The following is a 27,767-nucleotide window of genomic DNA, read 5'->3' as shown; positions in this document are numbered from 1 at the left end:
CAAGGAGATCGCAACAGGGATAACACATGCAAGTATTCTCAATCACATACAACTCAGTACAATCCCGTCACAATGGACTTCATGCTGCCAAAACCAGCAGCTGTTTATCCAGACTTATCACAACCAAGGATTACAATATGCTACCCACTTTTCCTTGTCTAACGTGGGCACTGCTCAAGTGCTACCTAAAAATACAATAGTGTACAACAGCCCCGATCCTACGTAGTGCACACCTTCCTTTTCTAGGGAGGTTCAAGAGCCTGATAGCTGCTGCTGGGAAAAAAAAACTGTTTTTGAACCTAGATTTCAGGCTTCTGTATCTTCTGCCTAAAGACTGCAGTGAGAAGAGATTGTTACTAGTATTTTGGCTGGCTGATGCTGGCTGTTTTCTTGAGGCAATGAATGCTTCACATGGACCTCCATCAGGTCATCTCTCAATTTTCTGTGCTCCAGAAAAACGATCCCAGCCTATCCATTCTCTCTTGATAATTCATTCCTTCTTGATTAATCTCATAATTCCCATAGTGGGGTGACCAGAGCACTAAAAAACACCAAGTGCTTCCTAATCAGCATTTTGTGCAATGATAATATGACATTTCAACTATTTTACTAATGAAAGCAAACATGCCATTAGCCTTCTTCACCAGCCTCTTGACAGGAGTCACCATTTTAAGAGGACTGAGTATGTACCCAGAGGAATCTCAATTCAACAACATTTGCCATGGTCCAGCCATTCACAATGCATGTCTGGCTTGGTTTAACTTCCCAAACACCATTGCCTGCCATTACTATGCTCATGTACCCATTTGATCTTGATCCCATTGCAACCTTAAATAATCTTCATTGCTATCTACAAGGCCACTAGTTTTAGTGTCAAGACGCTTGGTTTCTAATCCACTGGCGTAACTAGGGCGTTGTGGGGGATGCAGACCACACCGGGTGACACCAAAAAGACTGTCTATAAAAATTTTGTGCAGTGTTTCAGCAGAAATTTATTATTTTTTATAAAAATCCCTGTAGTTAGTTATAACAAAAACATGTTTCGCAAGTCCAGTTAACATGTATCAATATACCTACAAGGCTAAAACTCTTATGCTAATTTACTTCTTGAACCTTCTAATCCAGTTATTATTATCCAATTACAATAACGCTTTACAAAGCTGAACTTTGTAAAGAACTATTTGCAATCTACCATGGGACAGTCAAGGCTTTCCGATCGTGTAATATTATCAATTGCAAGTGAGTTGGTGAAAGGCATTGATTTCGATTCACAAGTTTGCAGTTTTAAAGGCTAGGAAAGGAAAGTTCTGAATTAGTCAAAATGTTCACTAAGTGCTGAAATGCTTCTGTATTTATTCCTGCTTATTTTTATGGTATTATTTCATTTATGAGTATATTTCCCATATGCATTTGTCTATAAGTTCTACATTATTTGGGCCATTATTGATTCTGCAAACCTAATCCATTAATGCATCTCATGTAACAATAAAGTTTAACATTAAAATCAATAATTTTGATGTAGTTCTTAAACATTTTTATTTCAAATTCTATTGTTTTCTTACCAAATTTTCACTTTAACCACATGAAACTGTAAATGTAAATACATTTAGGCTGTGTATATAATATAGTAATTTAAAGGTGTAATTTTAATTTTGCTAGTTGTTTCTCACTATCTGTACTATTGCCATTACATTCAGTGATATACAGGAATTCATATTTACGAGTAACATTAATACAAAAAAAAAACATTCTGTATAATCTGGTTTGAGAGGAGGTCCACAGGGGAGGGGTGGTATGGGTGAGGGGGGTGGTGACACCATGAGTTACTGCACTGGGTAACAGCAACCCTAGTGACACTACTGTTCTAATCCTGTCAACTACATTCTCATTCAAGTCATTTAACGTGCAAGACAAACGAGCCAGGACTGATCCCTACAAAAGACCATTAGTCAAAAGTCAACTGAAAAGTGGCAAAGCAGCAGGTATGGATGGAATCCCCCCAGAGGTCTGGAAGGCTGTCGGCAAAACTCTGCATGCGAAACTGCATGAGTTTTTCAAGCTCTGCTGGGACCAAGGAAAACTGCGTCAGGACCTTCGTGATGCCATCATCATCACCCTGTACAAAAACAAAGGCGAGAAATCAGACTGCTCTAACTACAGGGGAATCGCGCTGCTCTCCATTGCAGGCAAAATCTTCGCTAGGATTCTCCTAAATAGAATAATACCTAGTGTCGCCGAGAATGTTCTCCCAGAATCACAGTGCGGCTTTCGCGCAAACAGAGGAACTACTGACATGGTCTTTGCCCTCAGACAGCTCCAAGAAAAGTGCAGAGAACAAAACAAAGGACTCGACATCACCTTTGTTGACCTCACCAAAGCCTTCGACACCGTGAGCAGGAAAGGACTTTGGCAAATACTAGAGCACCTCGAATGCCCCCCAAAGTTCCTCAACATGGTTATCCAACTGCACGAAAACCAACAAGGTCAGGTCAGATACAGCAATGAGCTCTCTGAACCCTTCTCCATTAACAATGGCGTGAAGCAAGGCTGCATTCTCGAACCAACCCTCTTTTCAATCTTCTTCAGCATGATGCTGAAACAAGCCATGAAAGACCGCAACAATGAAGACGTTGTTTACATCCGGTACCGCACGGATGGCAGTCTCTTCAATCTTAGGCGCCTGCAAGCTCACACCAAGACACAAGAGAAACTTGTCCGTGAACTACTCTTTGCAGACGATGCCGCTTTAGTTGCCCATTCAGAGCCAGCTCTTCAGCGCTTGACGTCCTGTTTTGCGGAAACTGCCAAAATGTTTGGCCTGGAAGTCAGCCTGAAGAAAACTGAGGTCCTCCATCAGCCAGCCCCCCCACATTTCCATCGGGCACACAAAACTCAAAACGGTCAACCAGTTTACCTATCTCGGCTGCACCATTTCATCGGATGCAAGGATCGACAACGAGATAGACAACAGACTCGCCAAAGCAAATAGCACCTTTGGAAGACTACACAAAAGAGTCTGGAAAAACAACCAACTGAAAAACCTCAAAATGATTAGCGTATACAGAGCCGTTGTCATACCCACACTCCTGTTCGGCTCCGAATCATGGGTCCTCTACCGGCATCACCTACGGCTCCTAGAAAGCTTCCACCAACATTGTCTCCGCTCCATCCTCAACATTCATTGGAGCAACTTCATCCCTAACATCGAAGTACTCGAGATGGCAGAGGCCGACAGCATCGAATCCACGCTGCTGAAGATCCACCTGCGCTGGGTAGGTCACGTCTCCAGAATGGAGGACCATCACCTTCCCAAGATCGTGTTATATGGCGAGCTCTCCACTGACCACCGTGACAGAGGTGCACCAAAGAAGAGGTACAAGGATTGCCTAAAGAAATCTCTTGGTGCCTGCCACATTGACCACCGCCAGTGGACTGATATCGCCTCAAACCGTGCATCTTGGCACCTCACAGTTCGGCGGGCAGCAACCTCCTTTGAAGAAGACCACAGAGCCCACCTCACTGACAAAAGACAAAGGAGGAAAAACCCAACACCCAACCCCAACCAACCAATTTTCCTTTGCAACCTTTGCAACCGTGTCTCGGACTTGTCAGCCACAAACGAGCCTGCAGCTGATGTGGACATTACCCCTCCATAAAATAAAATCAATATAAAAAGACACCTGGAATAATACTACCCATTTATGCCTCTGACCAAGGCAATTTTGTATCCATTTAGTTTGGTCATCCTGGATCCCACGTGATCAAATCTTCAGTAACATTCTACCAAAGTTCATCAATGGCACTACCCATGGATCAGCGCTTCAGTAAACTTGGTCATATTTGAGATACACCATTTATGATGGTCAAATCCATGTTGACAATCCTTTATCAGCCCTTGCGTTTCAAATGAACACAAGAAAAAGGAACAGCAGTCAGCCATTTGGCCATCAAACCTGTTCTACCATTCAGCCAGATCTTGGCTGTGGGCTCAGCTCCACTTACCCGCCTATCTCCATAACCCTTAATTTCCCCTAACATTCAAAAATCTAACTGAGTCTTAAATACGTTCAATGAGGCAGCCTCTACTGGTTCCTTGGGGAAAGAACTCAACAGATTCAGCACTCTCTGGGAGAAGCAGTTCCTCCTTATCTCTTTCTTAAATCTATTCCCCCAAATCTTCAGGCTATGGCACAGTTGGCATAGCGGTTAACACAATGATCAGGACCGGAGTTCGAATGCCACACTATCTGTAAGGAGTTTGTACATTCTCCCGGTGTCTGCATGGATTTTCCCTGGGGGGGGCTCCATTTCCTCCCACCATTCAAAACTTAGGTTAATTGGGTATAAATTAGGCAGCACTGACACATGGGCTGATCTAGCTGTTACCATGCTGAATCTCTAAATTTAAAATGTCCCCTAATTCTAGTCTCACCTGCCAGTGAAATCAGACAACATGCCTGGTTATAGGTATTGAAGGACAGCAAAGACCAATTGACAGAGGTCTTCACAGACATCTTCAACACGTTACTGCAGCAGTCCATCATTCCTGTAAGGATCAAGTCAGCCATCATCATCCTGTACCCAATAACAGGATTCAATGACTACTGCCCCGTGCCACTGACCTCCACCATTATGAAATGCTTCAAGCATCAAGCACAACTCCCACAAATGTTGGGCCCATTTCAATTCACCCATGGAAGAAACCATTCCGCAGACAATGCTATAGTCTTGCCACATCACTTCATCTGACCCACCTGAAGAACGACACCTCATTTTCCAGATTGCTGTTCAGTGACTTCAGCTCAGCGTTTAATACAATCATTCCCCAGAGGTTGGTTAAGAATCGGACCTCGCTAGGACTCGACATCACTCTCTGTAACTGAATTCTGGACTTCGTAACAGAAAGAGCATAGTTGCAGAGCACAGTCAAACTGAGCACTGGTGCACCTCAGGACTGTGTGCTCAAGCCGCTCCTGTTGACGCTACTGACCCACGACTACATCGCCAGATCCAGCTCCAACAGAGCCATCAAGTTTGTAGATGACACAACAGTAGTTGGCTTCATCAGCACCAACGATGAGTCTCACTACAGAGAAAAGGTTAAAAATCTCGGGATATGGTGCAAGAATAACAATCTGAGTCTCAACATGGTCAAGGTGAAGGAGATGATCGTGAACTTCAGGAGGAACAGGAATGACCACCCTCCATTACGCATCAAAAATTCTCTAGTGAGGAGGCGTGGCAAGATGGCATAGAAGAAAGACGTCTATTCCACCTCTCCCCAGCTGGATCATTAAATACCCGGTTTTTTCATAGTATAAAAGTGGTTAAAAATAAGATTTACAGTTATTTAAATAATAGTGCTTGATGATGGCATTCAATGTGAAAAAACTTAAACCTCAGCTTCAGAAAAAACTACCATATAAAAGTGCAGAAGAATCGAGGCCTACCTGCATAGCTGAATCCACAGAGTTGTCGTTGGAAGTATCCAAGCCTCAGAGGACTCCAGCCCATTCAAGTCTGACTTCGGCGCTGATCCTGCATCCGCAAGATGGTGCCAGGACATCAGTGAGCTTGGCCGTTGCCGACTTGCGTTCACGTGAAGCCGTGCACACGGGTGGCATTGCTGATAAAGGGACCCGCGAACCCACGAACCCGCAATCTCACTGGGCAGCCAAGTGGCACGCAGTAGCGTCGGAGGACACTTCTGCGCATCCGACAGCTTTGCCTAGCCTGCGTGTGGCATCGCAGGTCCGAGAGCTGCTGGAGAAAGTCCAAACACCGGAGTCCCGAAGAAGTCGGGGTGCCAGCGTCGGGTGTCCAGACCCACAACCGTTCAGTCAAGGGACCTACAATGACTAAGGAAGAAGAAGAGGAACTTACCTTATTGGAATTCGTTCAGGAGGAGATGGATCTCAAAAAGTGGAAGTGGAATCTGGACTGGATTCAGTGTTTACTGCTTTGGAAGGGATGGCTAGTCAAATACAGCAAAGGCATAATACGTCAAAACAAATATCAACTCAAATGAATCAAGGATTTATGGACATGAAAATAAAAATGAATACTTTGTGTGATGAAATGTCAACTGTGAAACAGGAAATGACTAGTTAAAAGTGATATTAATAAATGTATAAAATCAGTTGATACTGTGCAAGATAATTTTAAGAAAATTGAAACAGCTTTCTCTGAGTGTCAAACTCAGATAGAACGTAATAGAGAAAAAGGAAAAAGTGGAAGGTTCTGTTGTAGATTGGGGGATTTAGAAAAGAGATTTCGAAAATCAAAGTCGAAGGAATAATGTGAAAATAGTTGGTCTCCCAGTGGACATTGACCCTATAAAAATTGCTGACCCTATAAAAAATTTTAAGGCCTGGATCCCAGAGGTGCTGGGTAAAGAGCTTTTCCCTGAAGGTTTGGAATTGGATAGGGCTCACAGAGCTCTGAGAAGAAGACCACTTCCAGGACAAACACCGAGAGCAGTCTTGATTCGTTGTTTAAAATAAAAGATCAAGAAATGATTTTACGTATGGCAAGGCAGAATCTTTTTATGCAGATTTAAGTCAAGAGGTTATTAGAAGACGATGAGAATTCAATACGGCTAAAGATGTTTTGTGGTGAAAAGGCTACAATTTTCTTTTTCGTTATCCTGCAAGTTTGAAGGTTTTCTATGGAAATTTTCAATCTCAATTTTTTGAGAATGATCATGATGCTTTGGTTTTTGATAATTCTTTGCCAGAATTATGAAGAAATGGGTGTTCTCCTCCGTTATCTCCTAAGAGGAGAGGAAATGGAAATGGAAAGAATGAAGAGTTCACACAAAGTCTTCTTGATGTTGAAGATCCGAAGCAGTCGTTGGGCTTTGAATCATTGACCTGAATATATGGATTATATTCGATTGTGTTTGATTAAATAATAAATATGTATCTGGCTTGGGGGGTGGGGGGGTGTGGAGGACACTGAAAACTTTGAAAGTCATCTGCTGCTAGTGTGTTCACCACACTCAGATTTTTAGGGTATTACTACCTTTGGGTGGTTTTTTCGTTATATTTTAAAAAGTTTTTGAGGGGATTCTTTATTTTTTGGAAGAATTATAGAAGGGAGCATTATTTTATAGTGTGTAAATATAATAGTAGTTAAAAAAGATGTCTCAATTGAATTTTGCATCTTTTAATGAGCAGGGGTTAAATAATCCAATTACGAGAAAGAGAATATTGGCTTATATTAAAAAAATGAAAATTGATATTGCTTTTTTACAAGAAACACATTTGACTGAGAAAGAAAATCTGAAATTGAAAAGGGATTGGGTTGGTCATGTTTTCTTTTCTTCTTTTAATTCTAAGGCAAGAGGAGTAGCGATTTTGATTCATAAAACTTTATCATTTGAATTGGAATCTTCAGAGGAGTATGCTGGCAGAGTATTAAGAGTGAACTGTAAAATTTTTGCTGAATCTTGGACTTTGTTGAATCTTTATGCCCCTAATATAGATGATGAGCGGTTTATTTCAGAAGCTTTTTTATTGTAACCTCAAACTAATGAAAATGTTTTAGTTGTTGGCGATTTTAACTGTGTTCTCGAACCTTTACTGGACAGAAATCCAAAAAGTATAAGGAAATTAAAGATGGCAACACAAATTAATGTGTTAATGAAAGATTTAAATTTGGTGGATATTTGGAGAAAAGTTAATTCTACAGAGAAAGATTCCTCTTTTTATTCTTTGAGACATGATTTGTTTTCTAGAATTGATTTATTTTTGTTATTTGAGTCGATGCTTAGAGAGGGATTCCATCATCAAGACTACGAATTTGGAAGTGAGATATGCTGCATAATGATGACAGGGTGGAGGGGTGAAGCAGGAAAGGATGAAAGAGGACAGGATGGCGAGGAGTGGAGCTGGGAGACAAGAGGCAAGTGATGAGCAGGTGCCAGACAGAGAGTCGAAAAAAAATGATTGGGATGGTGGGGAGGAAGACTAGTCACCCAGGCTGAAGCAGTCGACAGCTGATAAAGGGTGACAAGTGGAAACTAAAATTATGTAATGGGAAAACGTGTTAAAGATGGTGATAATAGTGATACAGCAGAAACTCTTATGCCTCCAAACATAACTGCTTCCTCAAAGGTTTAGCTTATTGTCTTATAGTCAGTTAATTGAAACAATTGAAAATTTCAAGAACCATGAAGATGCTGAAAAATTATGTCAGGCAGCAAAATTAACATTTGAAATCAAAGATGCATTCTGACTATAGAACAATGCAGAAATTGGCCCTTTGGACCATATGATCTGTCCCAAACTATTATTCTTCCTAGTCCCAATGACCCACCTGTCCAAATTGTTATGAGCCCAGAGGACCCCAAAACCCAGCAGCAATAGATATTCAGTAAGACAAATGGTTACTTAAACAAAAGTTGCTTTTAAATATCTGTAAACATGAAAACAGAATCACACTTATCACGATTGACTTAACTAACCAAACTTAACGCCCTTCTAATTCTAAGCATACGTGTATGTATTGTGTGTGTAAATTCAGAAAAGTTATTTGATTCACAGTTCAATCTCACTTCTCATCCCTCCAAGTTCACTGGTTACAGGCAATTCTTATACTGTGCACAGAATTTAACATTTATAAAGTTCACCAGGCTTTGGTGCTTGAAAGGTAAATGGTTATCGGTCAGGAAGATTCTAGTCAGTTTTCAGAGAGAGATTTGCTGCACACAAGATACCCACAATTGATTCCCTTTTAATCGGCCACTTCAGTGTCTTGTGGAAGAAAATTGCCCCCTCAGGGTTCTCCAGTTGATAACCTCTTTCTTTCAGGTCACGACAGAATTTCTTTTTGTTTCTCTTATTTCAAGTAAAACATTAGACAGCCATTCCTCTTCTCCTACATGAACCACAGGGGCTTTGACCAGGCTGAACTAAGCACTCACAACCTGTCTTCCAAATAGAGTTTTTCCACATGCTTGCCAGTTTGTCTTGTTCCAGTTCTAGCTGATGCTGCTGACTGTAAAACTGATCTCTCTCACACACACACAGAGAAAAACCCGTGTGACTCTCTCTGCTTACAAAACCACATGATCCTCTTAGAACAGCAAGTTCCATCCCAGACAATCTGCAGCTCCGACAAGTTCTTTCATCTGTTGCCTTTTTGTAAATAACAGCCCATTAGTGAAGTCTCTTTGGCATTCTCCAAAGCTTTTGCAAATGCTCTGGGGCCGACATATCTAGCATTAGCAGAGCTCCCGTATGTTAAATAAGATTATCTGTTTTAAAGTGTTTGTATGTGACCTACACTAAAAAAGCACCCCAATTTATCTCCAAAATTCATATCTATAACCTGTCACAAAATTTTTCTTAGATTTCAAAAATCATTTCAGCTGATGGCTTGTTCCACACTTTTGCCACTCTCTGCATGAAGTTCCCTCGAAACCTCTCCCCTTTCACCTACGTTCTCTAATTCTTGTCTCACCTTGCCTCGGTGTAAAAAAAACCTGGGTGGCACAGACTAGAGGGGCCAAATGGCTTGTTTTTTTTAATGGTTCAATTTACTCTCTGTACCCCTCATAATTTTGCATACTTATCAAATATCCCTCATTCTTATGCACTCCAGGGAATAAAGCCCCAACCCATTTAACCATTCCTTTTTACCTAGTTCCTCAAGTTCCAACAACATCCAAATAAATCTTCTCTACACTTGGTCAATTTTATTGTGATCCTGCCAAAACTGCACACAATACTCCAAATCTGGCCTCATTAAAGCCTTCTACAACTCCACCATGACATGCCAGCTGCACGCCTCAATATTTTGATTTGTGAAGGCCCAAGTGTTAAAAGCTGTCTTTACAACTCTATCTACCCGTGACGCCACTTACGGGGAAGCATCTATATGAAACCAGACGAAGGGCATTGGAGCAGAAACATTAATTCTGTTTCTCACTCCACAGATACCCAATCTACTGAGTATTTTCTGTTTTGGCAACCACGATTAAATCTCGTGGTTTCTCTCAAGGTGAATATCATTTTAAAGCAAGACGTGCATCAAAATAAAACTATGGCATCCTTATGAAAATTGTGAAGCATAAATTAGAAGCATGCCAACCTTACCTGTCTCAAATGCACTGGTTCAACAGACATGTTTCCCCCCCCCCCCCCACTTCCTTGACGTCCCCTTTCCCGGTCGTTGGCGACGTCATCACGGCAGCTCGGAGAGGTTGAAGTGCGCACGCGCACCCTCCTCTGGCACAGTCACCGGGAGGCGGCTTCGCGAGTCGTCCTCTTGCGCCGCTGACTGATGTCTTTTGTGCCGCTTCATTCTGTGAGAATGGTTCACGCGCTTCCTATCTCTGCAATAAACTATTTCCCCGCCCATCCCGAGTCATAGTGCAATTTATCCATAGCTTTAGTCCAGCTTTCCGCGAGAAACGTGGATCCTGAGGGCACGATATCGGAGGCGCAGTGAGGTGATGAACCCTCCTGCTTCCAACAAAATAACGGAAGCATGAGATTGATCATATTCTTCGGGTCCCCTCCGAAAAAAATAAAGCCAAAAGAGCCGTTCGATGGGCGAAGACGTTGCCAGTGAACGTGCACCGGCCGCGCTTGGGACGTTGGGAGTTGTAGTTCCGCTCGCGTGCAGTGCCATGATCATGAATGAACGACTTTTCCACGAAACTACAACTCCCAGTTGGCCCTGCGGCCCATTCAAACGGTTGTCTCCCGTTTGCCCCCTTGCTCTGATGATACATGGGTTGTGCTTCGTGGGGGTAGGGGAGCTCGTTGCAAGACAGACAAGGTTCTGGACCCCCCCCTCCCCTCCCTCCCTCCCAGTCCACAGTCAATTAGCTGCAGGGAGATGAGCGAGAGAACGAAGGAGCCACTCCCCCACCCTCTCCCCTTCGGAGTGGAACCCGATCACCCGCACCACCACTACTCTCAGCTGTGATTAGAGAGGCAGATACCGTACTGGAGCACGCCAGAACGGTAAGTCTAACGGATGGAGCCAGTCTTGAAGGCTTCCCAGTCCCGGGTAACGAAATCTTGCTGCATTCGGCGGATTGGAGGGAGGGGGGGGGGGTTAAGTAATAGTGTCTCGCCCTCTCAGCCCCATTGCAAAGGGTTGAGATTTACCAATGGAATCCGGACTTTTCAATTGACATTGTGTGTGAGATTCAATCGTGCCAGCATGTTTTACGTGTCCAACTCCGCTGCAATTTGTCAATGAAATCCTCACTCGTTTCAACTTTCTCCCTCCTCGCCACCATCTGAAAATTAAACTGCGATCGCAACTGCGTTCCCATTCTGTTGACCAGCCGAAGGGGCTCGGGGATCGCGAGGAGCGTTCCTGGTTGAAAATAAACAGGAATGGTCCCCTGTTATCTTTCAACTGTGGTTACAGTATTTTGAGGCTCGGTTGATCTTTTTTTTCGCAGCGAGTTTTAGTCAAGCCCATCAAGTTTGCAGAATTATCCTCTTAAGCCTTCATCAAACGAATCGAAATCCAAACTGGCCTTTGATTCTTTAGGATAATGCTCGAGGGAAATTATTGCAGTTCATTCCAGGAGAGAGAGGAAAACAGGCAGTTTTTCTTTTGGTGGCGTGTGAACTGTGGTTTTCGAATTAGCGGACGCGAATTCTTTTTTATATATAATGAAAGCTCTTGTAAATGATATTGCGTTCAGAAAAAAAAGCTAAACAATAAACAAGCTGTCTTAAGACCATTTCATTTAAAGTTTGTATCGTAAATCAGCTGGAATGTGTAAAACCTATAAACTGACAAAATATGTACAGTAACCCGAACAATGGAGTACATATTACAAGGAGCATTTGGTTTAGTTTCGGCTTGACTTAGAGGTCCAGTTCTGGGTATTATTCGTGATTAGTACTAAAACGTTCTTTTTCTTTTGAATAAAAAATATCCAAGATAATAAATGATATGGTCATTGTAAACCATAAGAGATGGAGATGGAGAAGGAGATGGACTACTTCATAGTAAATAAAAGGCGAATGCTGGGATGCGAACATTATTTCGAGAGGTTTTTTTTTCAATTTGAGTAGAAGAGGAAAACAGAAAAAACGATTAGGGAAACAGATAATTTCTCAGCAGAGGTAACCAATTGATACATGTGGATGGAGGACAGTTTACCCCAATGTAGTTCTTTAAAAAATTGTAAGTTCAAGTGATTAGAAGAGGAAATAAATTTGGTCTGTTAGCTCGAGGATGTCATTGTCTGGAAAATATTGATAATATCAAATCTCAAGAACCATCTCTTAAGAAAGTAACATCAGTAACAAACTTCATCCCTGCCTCCTTTGTAAATCATCACGAGCTGGGAGGAAAAAGTTTAAAGGTGTAGCAAGCGAGTAAACGGGTCGAATCGCCGCAACACGTGGCCGGTCCAAGATGGCGCGTGATCCCCGCACCGACCACTCCTTGCGGGCGAAGGAGCCCAATACCTCTGCGTAGCGGCCCGCAACTCGACGGCATCTCTTCCGGGAGGCAGCGGGTACATCACTGGAAGTGGGTGGGCCAGCGCGGAGACCCGGCAAATTCAAACCATTCAAGTCGCTACAAAAGTATAAATTTCCAAAACGTTTAGCCAGAAGCCATGGTCACCACTCTTCCTTCAAGATATCAGACATTAATGACTATTTCAAAGCACTGGAAAACTATTTTAAAAAAATGCTGCTTCTGAAAATCTTCAATGCATCCAGCATCTGGATTGTCTCCCTGACTTATCTTCTGCATCAAGATTCTGATTCTCTAGCAAGCATTCCCCTTCATGCTTCATCATGTATGGAGATTTTTCAGATGACAGGGAGAATCCTTGAAGAACTTCTCAGTACCAGGCGTAAATTGTCATGTACTGATACCAAATAGGTGCAGTTTTGTTTTTGAACTAACCATTAATGGGAACTGCATTCTTCTCTTTCCCCTGTCACAATTCAGTGTATTTCTATTAAGAGTAATGCCAGATTCTCTAGTCTAATTTTATGGCTGAAATTGTGTGTCGACGGAAGTGGTTCAAGAAGATGGGAGAATGTTCCGTTGTTCAAGAAAGATATCAGGGTAGACCTGGGAATTATAGACTCATGAATCTTGCGTCAATGTGGGGAAACTATTGGAGAAGGTTCTTCGGGACAAGATTTGCGAGTGCTTGGAGAAGCGTGGTGTGATTAGCGATAGTCAACATAACTTTCTGAGAGACAGGTCATGTCTCACAAACCTAATTAAGTTTTTTTAAGAGGTGACAGAACAATTGATGAAGTTAAGGCATTTTATAAGGTTTCTCATGGAAGGCTCATTCCATGGGATCCCTGGAACCTTGGCTGCGTGGACTTTGAATTGGCTTGCCCACAGATGGCACATGTTCTATCTGGAAATTGATGAATAGTGATGTTTTGCATGGATCTGTTCTGGAACCACTGGGCACAAGGATATAAGAAAAGTGGAGGATTATGGGCTATGAGGGAGGAAAAGGTTAGATTGATGATGGAGTAGGTTCTTTTAGATTTGCACAACACAGTGGGCTAAAGGACTGGTGCTGTACTGCTCGATGTAAAACATCTATCCCTAGAACCATTCTGGAAAATCTATTCTATTCCCTACACAGATCTTTAAATCCTTCCCAAAGTTAGGTGACTAAAACTGGATTCGATATGTCCAAGTCAAAGGGCCCCAGCAATGTCTGCCTTTTTTTTGGCCATATGGAACAAATCATGCTACAAGCCTCCAAAGGCAAGGCTCCTCAACTCTTCCTCCACTACATCGGTGCTGTCTCGTGCACCCATGGTGAACTCGTCAACTTTATCTACTTGGTTGCTAACTTTTGCCCTGATCTCAGATTCACTTGGTCCATCTCTGGCAGCGCTCCTTTTTCTCAATCTCTCTGTCTCCATCTCAGAAGACAAACTACAGATATTTTCTTTTTTTTTCAAAATGTATTCATTGAGCATCAAAAACAACTTTGTACACATTATACAGATGTACATTGTGCTCCTATTATTTTTTTAAACAGATAAACCAAGAAACATATACTCAAATGTTCACATACACCCTCAGATACGTGCCCAGATATACCGCCCCCTGACCACTTTGGTACTTTGCTGACAGTATCAGATTGTACTGGCACAACCATCTCACAGTTAGTCTTTTACTCGGTAAGCATTCACAATTCTGAGAAAAATGCATAAAGGGTTGCCATTTGTAGACAAATTTTCCAGTGTACCCTCTTAATGTGTATTTGATTTTCTCCAGTTTCTACAAACCTACCATCGCCTACAGTTATCTTTAACACATCTTCACACTATTCCTATTCCTCTTAGGGATCAAGCTCCACCATACCACCAGATACCATCCCCAGGCCAACGGTATAGTGGAGCGTTTCCACTGGCACCTTAAGTCGGCGCTCATGACATGCCTCAATAGCCCCAACTGGACGGACGAGTTACCCTGGCAGGGAGGAGATATTCACAGTTGACAGACTCAAGGCTTGGTCCTTAGCCAGCCAGTACTGACGGCCTGACCAAAACGATGAGGTCAGCCGCTCAAGCGGCGAGATGCATGAGCTGGTTCTGGGAGGGTGAGGGGTTGTGTGACGGCACACATCTCTTGTGGTGAACCGGGCCCGTTTGTATTGCTGCGCTGGCAAGGCAGCCACGGGAAGATGGCGCTGGCGGGGTCCTCAGTGCCTTGTGGCTTAGGCCAAAGCGCGCGCCTTGGGCGAACATGATGATGTCACCGCCAGTGCTGGGGTGGAGCTCACACCGCCCTTACGGGGACTAAAGGGCGCGCACCAAGTTTGAATGGATCATATAACCATACAACCATTTACAGAGCAGAAACAGGCCATGTTGGCCTTTCGAGTCCGCACCGGTTCACTGATTTTGTGCGCCCTCTTCAGGCATTGGTCTCGGTAGATCTTCATTCAATAACGATGGGCGAATTCAATGCAGGTGGAATCAGATAATAGCAAAACTATGAGCAAACAGATTGGCTGTCTGTGTACCAAAAATAGTAAAACAATAAAGTTTTTTAAAAAATTTTGGTCGTATGTGTGGGTGGATGTAACTCAACTGAAACCCCTCAGCGTCCTGTGGTGTGTTTCAGAGTTAGTAGCTGCCGCTACAATGGTGCAGTTTCATGATACAAGGTGAACTGGGGAAAAGTGAAATCATTCTGCTAACAAATTTTGATCATACAAAACAAGTATCAACAAAAAAAATCCATTCAAATGGCCCTCAGGTGGCATCAGATACCTAGGAAAAATAGTGGATGATGATCTCCAGAATTTATACAGACTCAATTACCTCCCACTACTTAGTAAAATTGAACAAGACTTGAGTAGGTGGATGTAGATCTAATTGGCAAGGTCAACTGTGTAAAGGTGAATATAGTGCCAAGATTGCATACCTTTTCTAATCCTTGCCAATTCCACCTTTTTTTAAAACCTTTAATAAGCATGTTGGGGAATTTATTTGGATCTGTAAGGTACCTAGAATATCCATGGAAAAGTCAGCAGGTTAGGAGGCATCCAGTTGCCTAGTTACAAAAAGTATTATTTGGTGGCCCAAATGAGATTTATTTCTTCATTTTTTAAAGAGGGATGATACCCTTTCCTGGGTACAAATTGGATTGAACTCTCTAAAAGAGAAGGTGTACAGTGATTTCATGTATAAATGGAATTCCAGAATTATAGCCAGAAAAACAGACAATCCCATTTTAAAACACTTTTGTTAAAATATGAGGTGAGACCTGTGGTGGCTCAGGACTGAAAAGAGATTGTCATTGAAGATACCTTTAAGACAAAATGAACTTATACCCATAATTATGAACAATAAAATTTTGGAAGCCTGGTATGCAACGACTGGAAGATTGCTATGAAAAAAGATTTTTCATGTAATTTGAACGGTTGAAGAAGAAATATGACTTGCCCAATAAAACTTTTTTTGTCACCTTCCTTAGGGCCAATTTAGTCTCTGAAGAGGAGAAACTACTCCATGAAGGAAATATATATGTTTATTTCTAGAATGTATTTTTTTTATTGATGAGTGAGAGCCCAAAGTCAAGTTTGCATAAATCTAGGGTGAGATGGGAGTCAGACTTAGATACAACAATTGACGAGCAACTCTGGTCAGATCTATGTCAGGGAAGTTTGATGACTCCTATCAATGCCAGGTATAGATTTGTCCATTATCATTTTTTCCATCAACTGTACCTCACCCCACAGAAATTATACCAATATAAACCTGAATTATCAGAGATGTGTTTTAGGTGTGGTGTTGGTTCATTTTTTGAACTTTCTACCTGGCTTTGCACAAAGGTGAGGCCCTTCTGGTATGACCTCTGTGATACTCTCTGGGGAACTTTACCACAGTTGGTAGATGACTAACCAATTCTCAAATTAAAATCACAGAAATTGCCTTATGTGTGGCCAAGAAATGCATACTGGTAACATGGAAGTCTCATGGATAGGTGGTCTTTGGAGATGAATAGTTTTATCTCACTTGAAACGGTCGCACACAATCTCAGGAAGGGACACAACACCTTCCTAACCATCTGGCAGTCTTATTTAGAGAATATAGGTGTCTCACTGGAGTCAATATCGCTACTGGTTAGCCAACAGACCTCTGTAAAGATTTTAACACTGTGATATATGTTTTACTGTGTGCACTGACAATGGAATGCATTTTTTTTTCTTTGTTCTTTCTCTGTTTAATAGGATATATAGAGGGGGGAGAGGGATTTTCTTGATGTTTTACATTTGGTATGATTGTTGATTGTTAAATAATATTAAAATGATAAATAAAATACTACAAAAAAGTACACAGAAACATTTCAAAAGGTATTGAGGTATGAAGAAAGGATGGGAAAAAGTACTGAGGTAGATGATCAGTCACAATTGTGTTGCAAGGCAGATCAGAGCCTAATGCTCCTTTTTTCTGTGCCCTGTTTATTCTCTGTATCAAAGTGTATCACTTCACACCTATCAGGATTAAATTCCAGCTACCACTTGTCTGCCTAAACAGAGAACCTCTAAGAATTTTAGCATTGCTAGTCTGTTTCAACTGTTCATATCTCTACATTCCCCTCTTAATTGCACCCATTCTCTTTCCAACAAATGCTACATTTTGTCTGTCTTTCCTATGTGTCATTTTCTTTATCACCTCAACTAATCTGTAAGGACAACGGCCAGCGAGCATGGTCTTGAAACAGACCACTGTGGGGCAATCCCGTGTCATTCTGGCTGTCGTGCCTCTGTGTCACTCTGACTGTCGTGCCTCGCACTCCACCGGGCTCAGTAGCGTGGGACCCAGAGGGTGGTGTTTGTCCTGGGCAAGCACTCACCTCTAAGTCCTTGCCCCGTGGGGCACACGGTGCCTAAAGCTGAAATCTTCGCTTGGCCATGGATAGATGGAATCACCATAGAGGAGTTCTCTTTTTGAACTCATTGTTCTTACATCTGAGACCATTATTTTCAGTAGCTTCTATCCATTATTGTATCAGTTTTTGAGACCTGGTAACATTCCACTTTTTCTCCATCCAATTTAATTTAAAGCTTTTCTAATCAGTGATAAGATTACTAGCCAATTCTAGATGGAAAAGTATATTATGGGTAATTTGCAAAATATACAGCACTTCAGTTAATTGAAATTAATATTTCAATTTTCCATTTTATTGATTAAAATTGCCTTGAGTCAAAAAAGGTTAGGGCCTGTATTCTATGTACATGCTGCCCAGGACTGTTTACTGTGCACATATTATCAAATTTTAAGAGTATCATGTATTAATTTAAACTTTTTTAATGGATCATTTTATCAAGATTTGGTTTGTGCTCTTAGGAGAAAACTCATTTCACTGTTTGAAAAAGAGGAAGATCTTTGTGCCTTGGTTAATATTAATCCAACTCTGGGCCTTTCCCCCCACCCCCCCACCCCACCCTGCAACTGGATTCTTGACTTTCTTATCAGATGGCCACAGTCAGTATGACTTGGAAGCAAAGTCTCCTCAATAATTATCAACACAGACTCACCCCAAGGATGCGTGCTTAGCCCACTGCTCTACTCATTATACACCCATGACTATGTGGCCAGGCACAATTCCAATATTATCTGCAAAATGCTGATAATATCACAGTGGTCGGAAGAATCACAAACAGAAATGAGGAAGCATACAGGAGGGAGATAGATCAGTTCATTGAATGGTGTCACACCAACATTTTATGCTCAACGTTAGCAAAACCAAAGACATGATTATGGAATGTGGACCACACTCCAGGGCTAGATGCTACATGCTCAGCTCTCTGCTGTTTATTCTGCTGATCTATGGCTGTGCATCGAAAGCTCCAATGTCAAGTAGTCAAGAGCACCAAAATCCTTGGCCTGCCCCTTGTGGAGGATCTCTCCTGGCCCCCCAACACCAGATCCATGGCCAAGAAGGACCAACAATGCCTTTACTTCCTCTGGAGGTTGAGTAAAGTCCAGTTTCCACCCTCCACCTTCACTACTTTCTACAGGGGATGCATTGAGAGCATCCTATGTAACTGCATCACCACCTAGTTCTGGAACGACACCATCTCAGAACGCAAGTCCCTGCAGCAGATAGTAAAAACTGCTGAGGGGATTATTGGGGTCTCTCTCCCTGTCATGATGGACATTTATAATGGCCTTTGTTTGCGAAAAGACATAAGCATCATGAAGGACTCCACACACCTCTCCCACAATCTGTGCTCCCTCCTGCAATCGGGGAAGAGATACTGAAGTGTTCGGGCCCTCACGACCAGATTATGAGACAGCTTTTTCCCCAAGCTGTGAGGCTTCTGTAATCCAGGACACAGGGCGAGCACATGTAACATGATATTTAATATGTTATTTATGATATGTAATTTATAAAAATTCTAAGGTAATTTATCCATGTAAATATCTAGCTCCATGGTCCGGAGAAATACTATCTTATTTTCATGTACACTGCAAGGTTTATGGTATGAATGACAAATAAACGTGACTTGACTTGACTTCAGGAGGAATTCAGGGGAACACGACCCAGTCCTCATCATGGGTTCAGTATTGGAGAGGGTCAAGAACTTCAAATTCCTGGAGTCAACGTCTCTATGTTGTTTTGATCACAAAGAAAGCTTGCAAGTGGCTATACTTTGTGAGGTATTTAAGGAGGTTCAATATGTCACCGAAGACGCTCGTAAACTTCTACAGGTGCACCATGGAGAGCATTCTGGCTGGTTGCATCACTGTCTGGTATGAAGGCACCAAATCTCAGAGGGTTGTTAACTCGGCCTGTGACATCACAGGCACCAGACTTCACTCCATCAAGGACATCCAGGAGGCAGTGTCTTAAAAAAGACTCCCACCACCCATCCCATGCCCTCTTCACTCTGCTACCATTGGGTAAAAGATACAGAAGCCTAAAGATGAGCACTCAGCGGCACAAAGACAGCTTCTTCCCTGCTGCCATCAGATTCCTGAATAATCAGTGAACCAAAGACACGGCCTTTTTGTGCACTTTTATTTTTATTTTTTTCTAAGTTTATTGTTGTAAGATGGTTATAATATGTATGTTTGCACTATGATGCTACCGCAAAACGCCAAATTTCGTGACTTGTTCATGACAATAAGTTCTGATTCTGATCCCCTAACTAATACCTAAAGCAGATGTCACCTTATTTTGAGCAAAATGGCTATGGTGTTACTTGTGTTAAAATAATCAAAGATTGTACAGCATAGAAATAGGCATTTCAGACATTGTGAGTGTATAGATGAACTAATCCAAATGCAACTCTTCGTTTTTGATACCTTCAAATTTTATGTGGGACCTGTCAGAAAAGCCATGGAATTTCCTGTACTTAAGCAATGGATACCACTAAACCAATGTTGACATAATAAGGGTAATGTACCTCACCAATTTGCTTTGGAATTCGGAAGGGAACAGACTGGCCAAAGTTCCTGGTTCTGCTTGCTCTCCAATAATTCTGCTGGGTATATCTGAGGATCAGCTAAATCTGACTCATTAGTTATGTTCCAATAATCAGCTGACTAGCCTGCTCTTAGTCTGAAGGATTAGCACCTAAAAAAATGGCTTTTTCCATCACTGTGTATCTCAAGAAACAATTAGTGGCTTTGAATGAGAACAAGTATCTCCTTCCCCACCACTACCTTCCTCCCCCACCATGATCTTTTTCCCTTCCAGTTTGAATACTTCTTTATAATTCTGTCTCAGTAACTGCAAAAAGGTGACAATCATTTTTACTGATGCATGGATCAACATTTATAAATATCTGTTGACTCATTATCTCTAATTACACAACAACGTGGAAGGTAATATGGATTATGCTTGAGCACTCAACTTACTAATGCAAACATCAAGTTAGACAAAATAGTTCTTAAGAAAACTTGCCTCAACAGTTCACTTTTTCCATTTGGTTCTGAACACAGTTCTGAAATTTTGACCTTGCTAAAGTGTTGGTCTTGATCTCTATTTTACTTCCTTCGTATCACAATAAAGCCATTCATCTGGCCCTTAGCAGAGTAATTCCATCATTCCCAACCTCACCCCTTATTTTGCTGTGCCACTGCAACCTGCTGTCTCTTACATGCCCATCAACTCTAATTCTTTTTCTACATATCTATAGTATGGGCAATTTACAGTTGCTAATTTGAGACACAGGAAGAAACTGGTGCACTCAGTCAAAACCCACACATTCACAAGGAGAATGACCAAACTGAATCTCTACAATGGAGCTGAGGCAAAAATGCTGACTGCTGCACAACTTTCCTTCAAAAAATTATACCTTCAGATACAATTCATTTGATCATGAGACGGATGTGATTTTGTCATTCATTTGGTTGGATTTGGTTGAAAAAAGGCCTTATGGAATGCATATCTGTTCAATTGTGACATAGTGTCAGTAATTTCACCAGTGGACTGTTTTCAAGATGCATTTTCTCATCCCGTTCAACTTCTTGTAAGAGTTGTATGATGTCAGTAGAAGCGGCCATCTGTGTGCTTTTCCAGAAAACCTTTTTCCAATAAATTAATAAACCATTTATGGTTATTTTTTTCTCTGAATATTTTGCTTTTTGTTTAAATTGAGGAAAGTAGATGGCAGTTACGAGTTCCACATTGTCGTTAGGGATTAAGGGAGAAGACAGGAGAATGGATCGTAAATCAGCCATGATGCAATGGCAAGCACTCTCAATGGGCCATTTGGCTTAATTCCACTCCAATGTCTAATGGTGTAATATGAAAAACACAAATTCTTCGGGTGGCCTGTAAACTGTGTTAGTCAATCCTCAGGGCACTTTAGTCACCCTCTGTAATATCCATTTTGGGAGGGAGGAGTAGGAAACATTTGGATTAATCGTGCCATTACGGATCAGGAATTCAACCTGTGATATTTTTATCCCATAACTGAGTGCCATGCTGGTTAATGCAAAAGAACTCATAAAGAGAGCTGTTCCCGTTGCTTTTTACCACTTGATAATAAATTATACACGGTGACAGAGTATTTAGAGGTGGTTTGTGAGGAAGTGTTAGAGCAGGTTGCACACAAACATTTTAAAACACAGAATATTTGCAGACTTTTGCCGAGTGCTTTTTGCAAAAAGAGCAACAAAGTTGCAGGATACAGCTTGCCTGGGAGAGCATGTGAATTTTGCAGGCAGAGAGAACAGTTTTGCTCTCAGAGAGGGAGGATGTGAAACAGAGAGAAAAGAGGCAGAAATCAGTTCCAGAAGGACAAAGCTGAATGTGGCTTCTGAAAACGAGCAAGAGTGGTAACCATTTGCCTGTTAAGCACCAAAGACTGGTGAACTTTGTTAATACTAACTTCTGTGCACAGTACAAGAATTGCCTGCAACCAGTGAGATTGGACTGTGATCCAAAGAACTTTTCTAATCTTAAATATACATTACACACACCTGCGCTTAGTATTAGAGGGGGGATTAAGTAGTTAGGTAGGTTAAGTAATAAGTTAAAGTTTAATTCTGTTTTCTTGTGTAAATATAATTAAAAACTACTTTTGTTTAAGTAACTCTGTGTTGTGGTGAATATCAATTGCTGCTGGTTTTTGGGGTCCTCTGGACTCCGTAACATTTTATGGGGGCCTCGTCCTTTAGGATTTGAACATTGCAGTTTTATGATTTATTAGCTGATTGATTTATTTTTTGTAAGCTACTGCGTCTGGAATTTTTGCAAGCTAACTTAAAGCTTGTCCCTGGAAAAACAGCAGCAATGGATGTTGATACATTTTTTTGACAATCATCACCTGCAGAGCTGCAGAGCAAGAGAAAAGAGGAACTGATGGCTATTTCTAAGGCACTGAAAATTACTGAAGCAAAGCATTGGATGAGGAAAGTACCAATACAGAGGATTATAGTGAAATATTATATAAGTGAGGGAAAATTTGTTGAGGAAGACTTAAAAAATTTTCCAGAGAATAGATCTTTTGAATTGCAATTGGAATTGGAGAAATTGATGGTGGAAGAAGAAAGAGAAAAAAGGAGAGTGTTGGAGGCTGAGAAACAGAGGATACATGAGGAAGAGGAAGCTGAAAAACAGAGGAAATATGAGTTAGAGGTAATTGAAAAGGACAGACAGTTTCAATTAGAGAAGTTCAAAATGGAAGTGGAGAGAAATAAGAGGATTGAGGCTGTAACTCCTGGGGAGAGGTTTTTGGCTAGTAGAGAGGTAAATCTAGTTTGTCCTTTTGATGAGGGAGATATAAATACACATTTTCAGCTTTTTGAAAAGGTTGCTGAGAGCTCAAGATGGCCAAAGGAGAAGTGGCCTTTAATGCTCCAAAGTGTATTGAAGGGAAAAGCACAAATTGCATACTCTCGCTTGACTGCACAGCAAGTGACAAATTATGATACTGTTAAGCAAACAGTATTGAAAGCTTATGAGTTGGTTCCAGAGGCATAAAGGCAAAAATTTAGGAGTTTTGTGAAAACATGGAATCAATCTTATATGGATTTTGCTCTGAAGAAATCTATGTGTTTTGACCATTGGTGCACCTCAAAAGGAATAAGCAATGATTTTGACAGATTGAGAGAATTAATATTAATAGAGGATATTAAAAGGTGTGTCCCAAAGAAGATTAAATTATACCTGGATGAGAGAGACGTGGGGACGTGCCAAGAGGTGGCTAGATTAGCGGACGAATTTGGTCTGATTCACAATAATACATTTCAGAATAGCAGGCATTTGGAACAGATTAATAAACCTGTTCATAAGGTTAGTAGGGAACAGGATAGTAGACCTGAAATAAAATCTGGAGAAAATGTTAAGAAAAAAGATGAAGGAAAGGTAGGAAAGGACAGAACTTCTGCATTTGTATGTCATTTTTGAAAGAAACCTGGTCATGTGATTGCGAATTGTCTAGTCTTGAAAAAGAGGTTTTACCAGAAGCATGTATTCAAACTGTGGAATTTAAAAGCAGAGGTGCCAAACCTGGTAAGGAGGTCATGGATGTTTTCAATCATTTTGTGTCAGAGGGCTTTGTCTCAATAAAGGAGGGAGAACCACAGATACAGTTAAAATTCTTAGAGATACTGGGGCTGCTCAGTCATTGTTGTTAGAATGTATTTTAACTGTGGATCAAAGAACAGACACAGGGAGACAACTTTGATTAAAGGTGTTAGAGGTGAAGTAGAGTCAATATCGCTTCACAAGGTTGGGCTAAATTCAGAATTAGTTAAAGGACCTGTTGTAGGAGTAATTTCAAAGTTTCCCATGCAGGGTGTCACGTTTTTATTAGGGAATGAATAAAAACGTGACAGATAAGCATATACAGAGCCGTTGTCATACCCACACTCCTGTTCGGCTCCGAATCATGGGTCCTCTACCGGCATCACCTACGGCTCCTAGAACGCTTCCACCAGTGTTGTCTCCGCTCCATCCTCAACATTCATTGGAGCGACTTCATCCCTAACATCGAAGTACTCGAGATGGCAGAGGCCGACAGCATCGAGTCCACGCTGCTGAAGATCCAGCTGCGCTGGGTGGGTCACGTCTCCAGAATGGAGGACCATCGCCTTCCCAAGATCGTGTTATATGGCGAGCTCTCCACTGGCCACCGTGACAGAGGTGCACCAAAGAAGAGGTACAAGGACTGCCTAAAGAAATCTCTTGGTGCCTGCCACATTGACCACCGACAGTGGGCTGATATCGCCTCAAACCGTACATCTTGGCGCTCACAGTTCGGCGGGCAGCAACCTCCTTTGAAGAAGACCGCAGAGCCCACCTCACTGACAAAAGACAAAGGAGGAAAAACCCAACACCCAACCCCAACCAACCTGCAACCGCTGCAACTGTGTCTGCCTGTCCCGCATTGGACTTGTCAGCCACAAACGAGCCTGCAGCTGAAATGGACTTTTACCCCCTCCATAAATCTTCGTCCGCGAAGCCAAGCCAAAGATTTGGCAGAGGATAAATTTGGGTCAGTTTTAAGATTGACAAATCAACCTAGTAAGGATGTGGTTAGAGAGGTGAGTTATATCCTGCATGTGCGGTAACTAGGCCAGTGATTAAGAAAATTATGGCAGCTAAAGAAAATCCAGTTAATAGAAATTTGCCCAGTACTTCTGAAGTAGTTTTGAAAGAACAGGGTCATTGAGAGAGTAACGATTTCTCTTTGTCAAGGAAAGAGTTAATTCAGCAACAGAAAATAGATGCAGATCTTGCTATCTTAAGGGAGAAAACAGTAAGTGAACAGGAGATTAGAAAAATGGCTTGTGGATATGACTTGGAGGGCTTATTGAAACCTTATTACGAGAATAAAGGTATTGGAGAACAATCTGTATCAGAGGTGTTGGCTGTTGACAGAGTGGAGGAAGTGGTGGATCATAAAATTATGGAAACTGAATCTTTTGAGGGTAACCTTAAAGAAACCATGGTTCCTGTGTGCCTGTCTAACTCAGCAATTTTGGAAAATTTGGAAGAAAAGTTAGGCTATCTTAAGTTACAAGAGCAGATGCAGTTGAAAGAATTACTTCTGAAATACAAATTTGTTCCCTGATGTTCTAAAAAAGACAGTGATTTACCATGATGTAGATGTAGGAGAAGCAAATCCCATAAAACAGCCCCCATATAGAATAAACACTCAGAAGAGTAAAATCATGGATCAGGAGGTAGAATATATGATGAGGAATGACATTATTAGACCTTCGATCTAAGATTGGAGTTCTCCTTGTATTCTGGTACCAAAACCAGATGGAACTGTTAGGTTCTGTTCAGATTATCAGAAGGTTAATTCAGTAACTAAAACAGATGCTTATCCTATTCCGAAAATAGATGACTGTATTGATAAAATTGGCAAAGCTAAATTCCTTACTAAGTTGGATTTGTTGAAGGGTTACTGGTGTGTGCCTTTAACTGAGAAAGGAAAGAATATTTCAGCTTTTGTAACTCCATCCGGTTTATACGAGTATAATGTGTAACCATTTGGCATGAAAAATGCCCCTGCAACATTCCAGAGGATGATTAATTCAGTTATCCAAGGGTTAACTCATACAGATGCTTATATTGATGACTTGGTCACAAAGAGTGACAAATGGGAAGAACATCTAAGGCAATTGGACAAATTGTTTGCAAGATTATCCAAAACAAACTTAACTGTTAATTTAGCAAAAAGTCAGTTTACAAATGCCACAGTAACATATTTGGGTTATGTAGTTGGCCATGGCAATGTTGCACCTATTCAAGCTAAGGTGAATGCAATTTTTAGGTTTCCTATTCCCAATGGCAAGAAAGCAGTGAGAAGGTTTTTAGAAATGGCAGGATATTACAGGAAATTTTGCAGAAAATTTTCTGAAGTTGTTCTTCCTTTAACCAATCTTCTGAAGAAAGGGGAGAAATTTGTGTGGACTAAAGATTGTCAGGCAGCTTTAGAAAATTTAAAGGAGATGGTATGCCATTGCCCTGTGTTAACATCTCCTGATTTTGACAGACCATTTTCTGTAGCAATGGACGCCAGTGAGAGAGCAGCAGGTGCAGTTTTATGGCAAAAACATAATGAAATTGACCATCCATTTTCCTACTTTTCAAAAAATTAAATGTTCATCAAAAGAACTATTCTACTATTAAAAAAGATGTTTTCTATCATATTTGCTCTGCAGAATTTTCATGTATATCTTGGTACCGCTCATGAACCAATTATTATATTCACGGACCACAATCCTCTGATGTTTTTGAATAAAATGAAGAATAAAAACAGAAGATTGTTAAACTGGAGTTTGATATTAGGAGAATATGATCTGCAAATTAGCCATGACAGAGGTGTAAATAATATGATAGTCGATTGTTTGTCAAGATGTTAAAATTGATCTTGTATAAAGATACTTGCAAAATTGAATTACTGTGTTATAACATGTTATATATTGTGTATTGTTATCTCTTTAGAGATTTTTAAGACAATTTTGTTATAACTGAATTTCAACTCAAGAGTTAAAATTCCCTTTAAAGGGGGAAGGTGTGAACAGAGTATTTAGAGGTGGTTTGGGAGGAAGTGTTAGAGCAGGATGCACACAGGTTTCAAACAACATCCTTCACCCAACATGTCAGAAAACACTGGTTGACTGATCAGATCATTTGTATTTATTCATTGGATGTTAAATGTTGTTGGTTCCAATTGTCACTCTACAATTGTCCTGGATCTGAAACTGCATATTGGCCAGTCCAGTCAGGATGACAAATTTCTTTTATGATGCATTTTAATGAACTAAATGGACTTCATGAAAATCTGGTCATTTTCTATTTGTTATTATTGAGCCAAACATTTTTTTTGAAAATCCAGATTCATTGCAGTACCTGAGTTTAACCTCCCCAATACACGGTGAGATCTGAGCATGTCTCAGGATCATTGATCAAGATCACTGTTTGCAAATCCAGTAACTTAAACATCACCCTTTGATCATTATACTGCTTTCTGTAGATTTACATACAAATTGGCTGTTCCATTTCATACATCAGTGAACACATTTCAAATGTATTGCAATGTTTGTAATGTACTTTGGCACATTATCCTTTCTGTTCAAAAATTCGCTTTTTTGGATAAGGAAATTCAAAGTACAATTTTAAAAGCACCATATGTAAATCCTGATTTATTGTTCTTCATGTGTCATTCACAAGGACATTAAAAGAACCATATTGGAGTGTGTGACAATAACGCTTTGGTGAATTCACAAAACAATTTGTTCAGTAAATATGAGAATGTGGAGTGTGTTACCACAGGGAATAGTTGAGGAAACAGTGCAGATGTACTTAAAGGAAACATAGACCAAGTATAAATAAATGGTGATAATTGAGGAAGAAAGGAAAAGGCTCAAATGGAGGTCAAACTGTATAGCATGGACTGCTGAGTCAAATGGTCTATTTCTGTACGGATTGTTTGGTGGCCCTTATTTCTATTGCAAGTGCCTATTTCATATACACCAATCTTTTGTAAAAATATTTAATATTATCCAATTTGTTATTATACTCAAATTTGTTACGTTTTTATTCAAACTTTTCATGTGTTAACTTTTTATAGAATGGATTAAAACTTAAGTACATAATGTTTGAGACAAAGACACATTTTCCTTTATTTGCCCCTGTGCACCACAGTTTTAAATTTGTTATCCAACAATTCATGTGATTAAAGTGCACATACCAGATTTTATTAAAGGTTGTTTGAATAGATTTTCATTTGACCATGTAGAAATTACAACACTTCTTATATATAATTTCCTCATTTCAGGACACCATAACGTTTGGGACATTTGGTT

General features: G+C 40.9%; 2 protein-coding genes across 6 annotated transcripts in view; one reads left to right on the top strand and one right to left on the bottom strand.

Annotated features, from left to right (window-relative positions):
* The window catches only part of LOC138744586 (L-fucose kinase), a 443,124-nt gene extending 431,865 nt beyond the window's left edge, over positions 1-11,259 (bottom strand). The window contains exon 1 of one of the 5 annotated variants that reach the window (XM_069900973.1): positions 11,124-11,259. In XM_069900973.1, coding sequence (XP_069757074.1) covers positions 11,124-11,152 — 29 coding nt within the window. In that variant the 5' untranslated portion in view covers positions 11,153-11,259. Of the gene's footprint in view, positions 1-5,450; positions 5,559-10,100; positions 10,151-11,123 lie in introns of those variants that run through there. The other 4 variants (XM_069900967.1, XM_069900972.1, XM_069900968.1 and 1 more) reach the window with 4 other exon arrangements.
* Positions 10,698-27,767, top strand: part of st3gal2 (ST3 beta-galactoside alpha-2,3-sialyltransferase 2) — a 1,083,354-nt gene continuing 1,066,284 nt past the window's right edge. Inside the window, exon 1 of the mRNA XM_069900979.1 lies at positions 10,698-10,976. The gene's annotated coding sequence lies outside the window, so the exon portion shown is untranslated. The remainder of the gene's footprint in view (positions 10,977-27,767) is intronic.

Source organism: Narcine bancroftii, chromosome 10 (genome assembly GCF_036971445.1).
Source record: "Narcine bancroftii isolate sNarBan1 chromosome 10, sNarBan1.hap1, whole genome shotgun sequence".
Taxonomy (NCBI): domain Eukaryota; kingdom Metazoa; phylum Chordata; class Chondrichthyes; order Torpediniformes; family Narcinidae; genus Narcine; species Narcine bancroftii.
The sequence above is the reverse complement of the archived record's forward strand: the minus strand, read 5'-3'. Positions and strand labels throughout refer to the sequence as shown.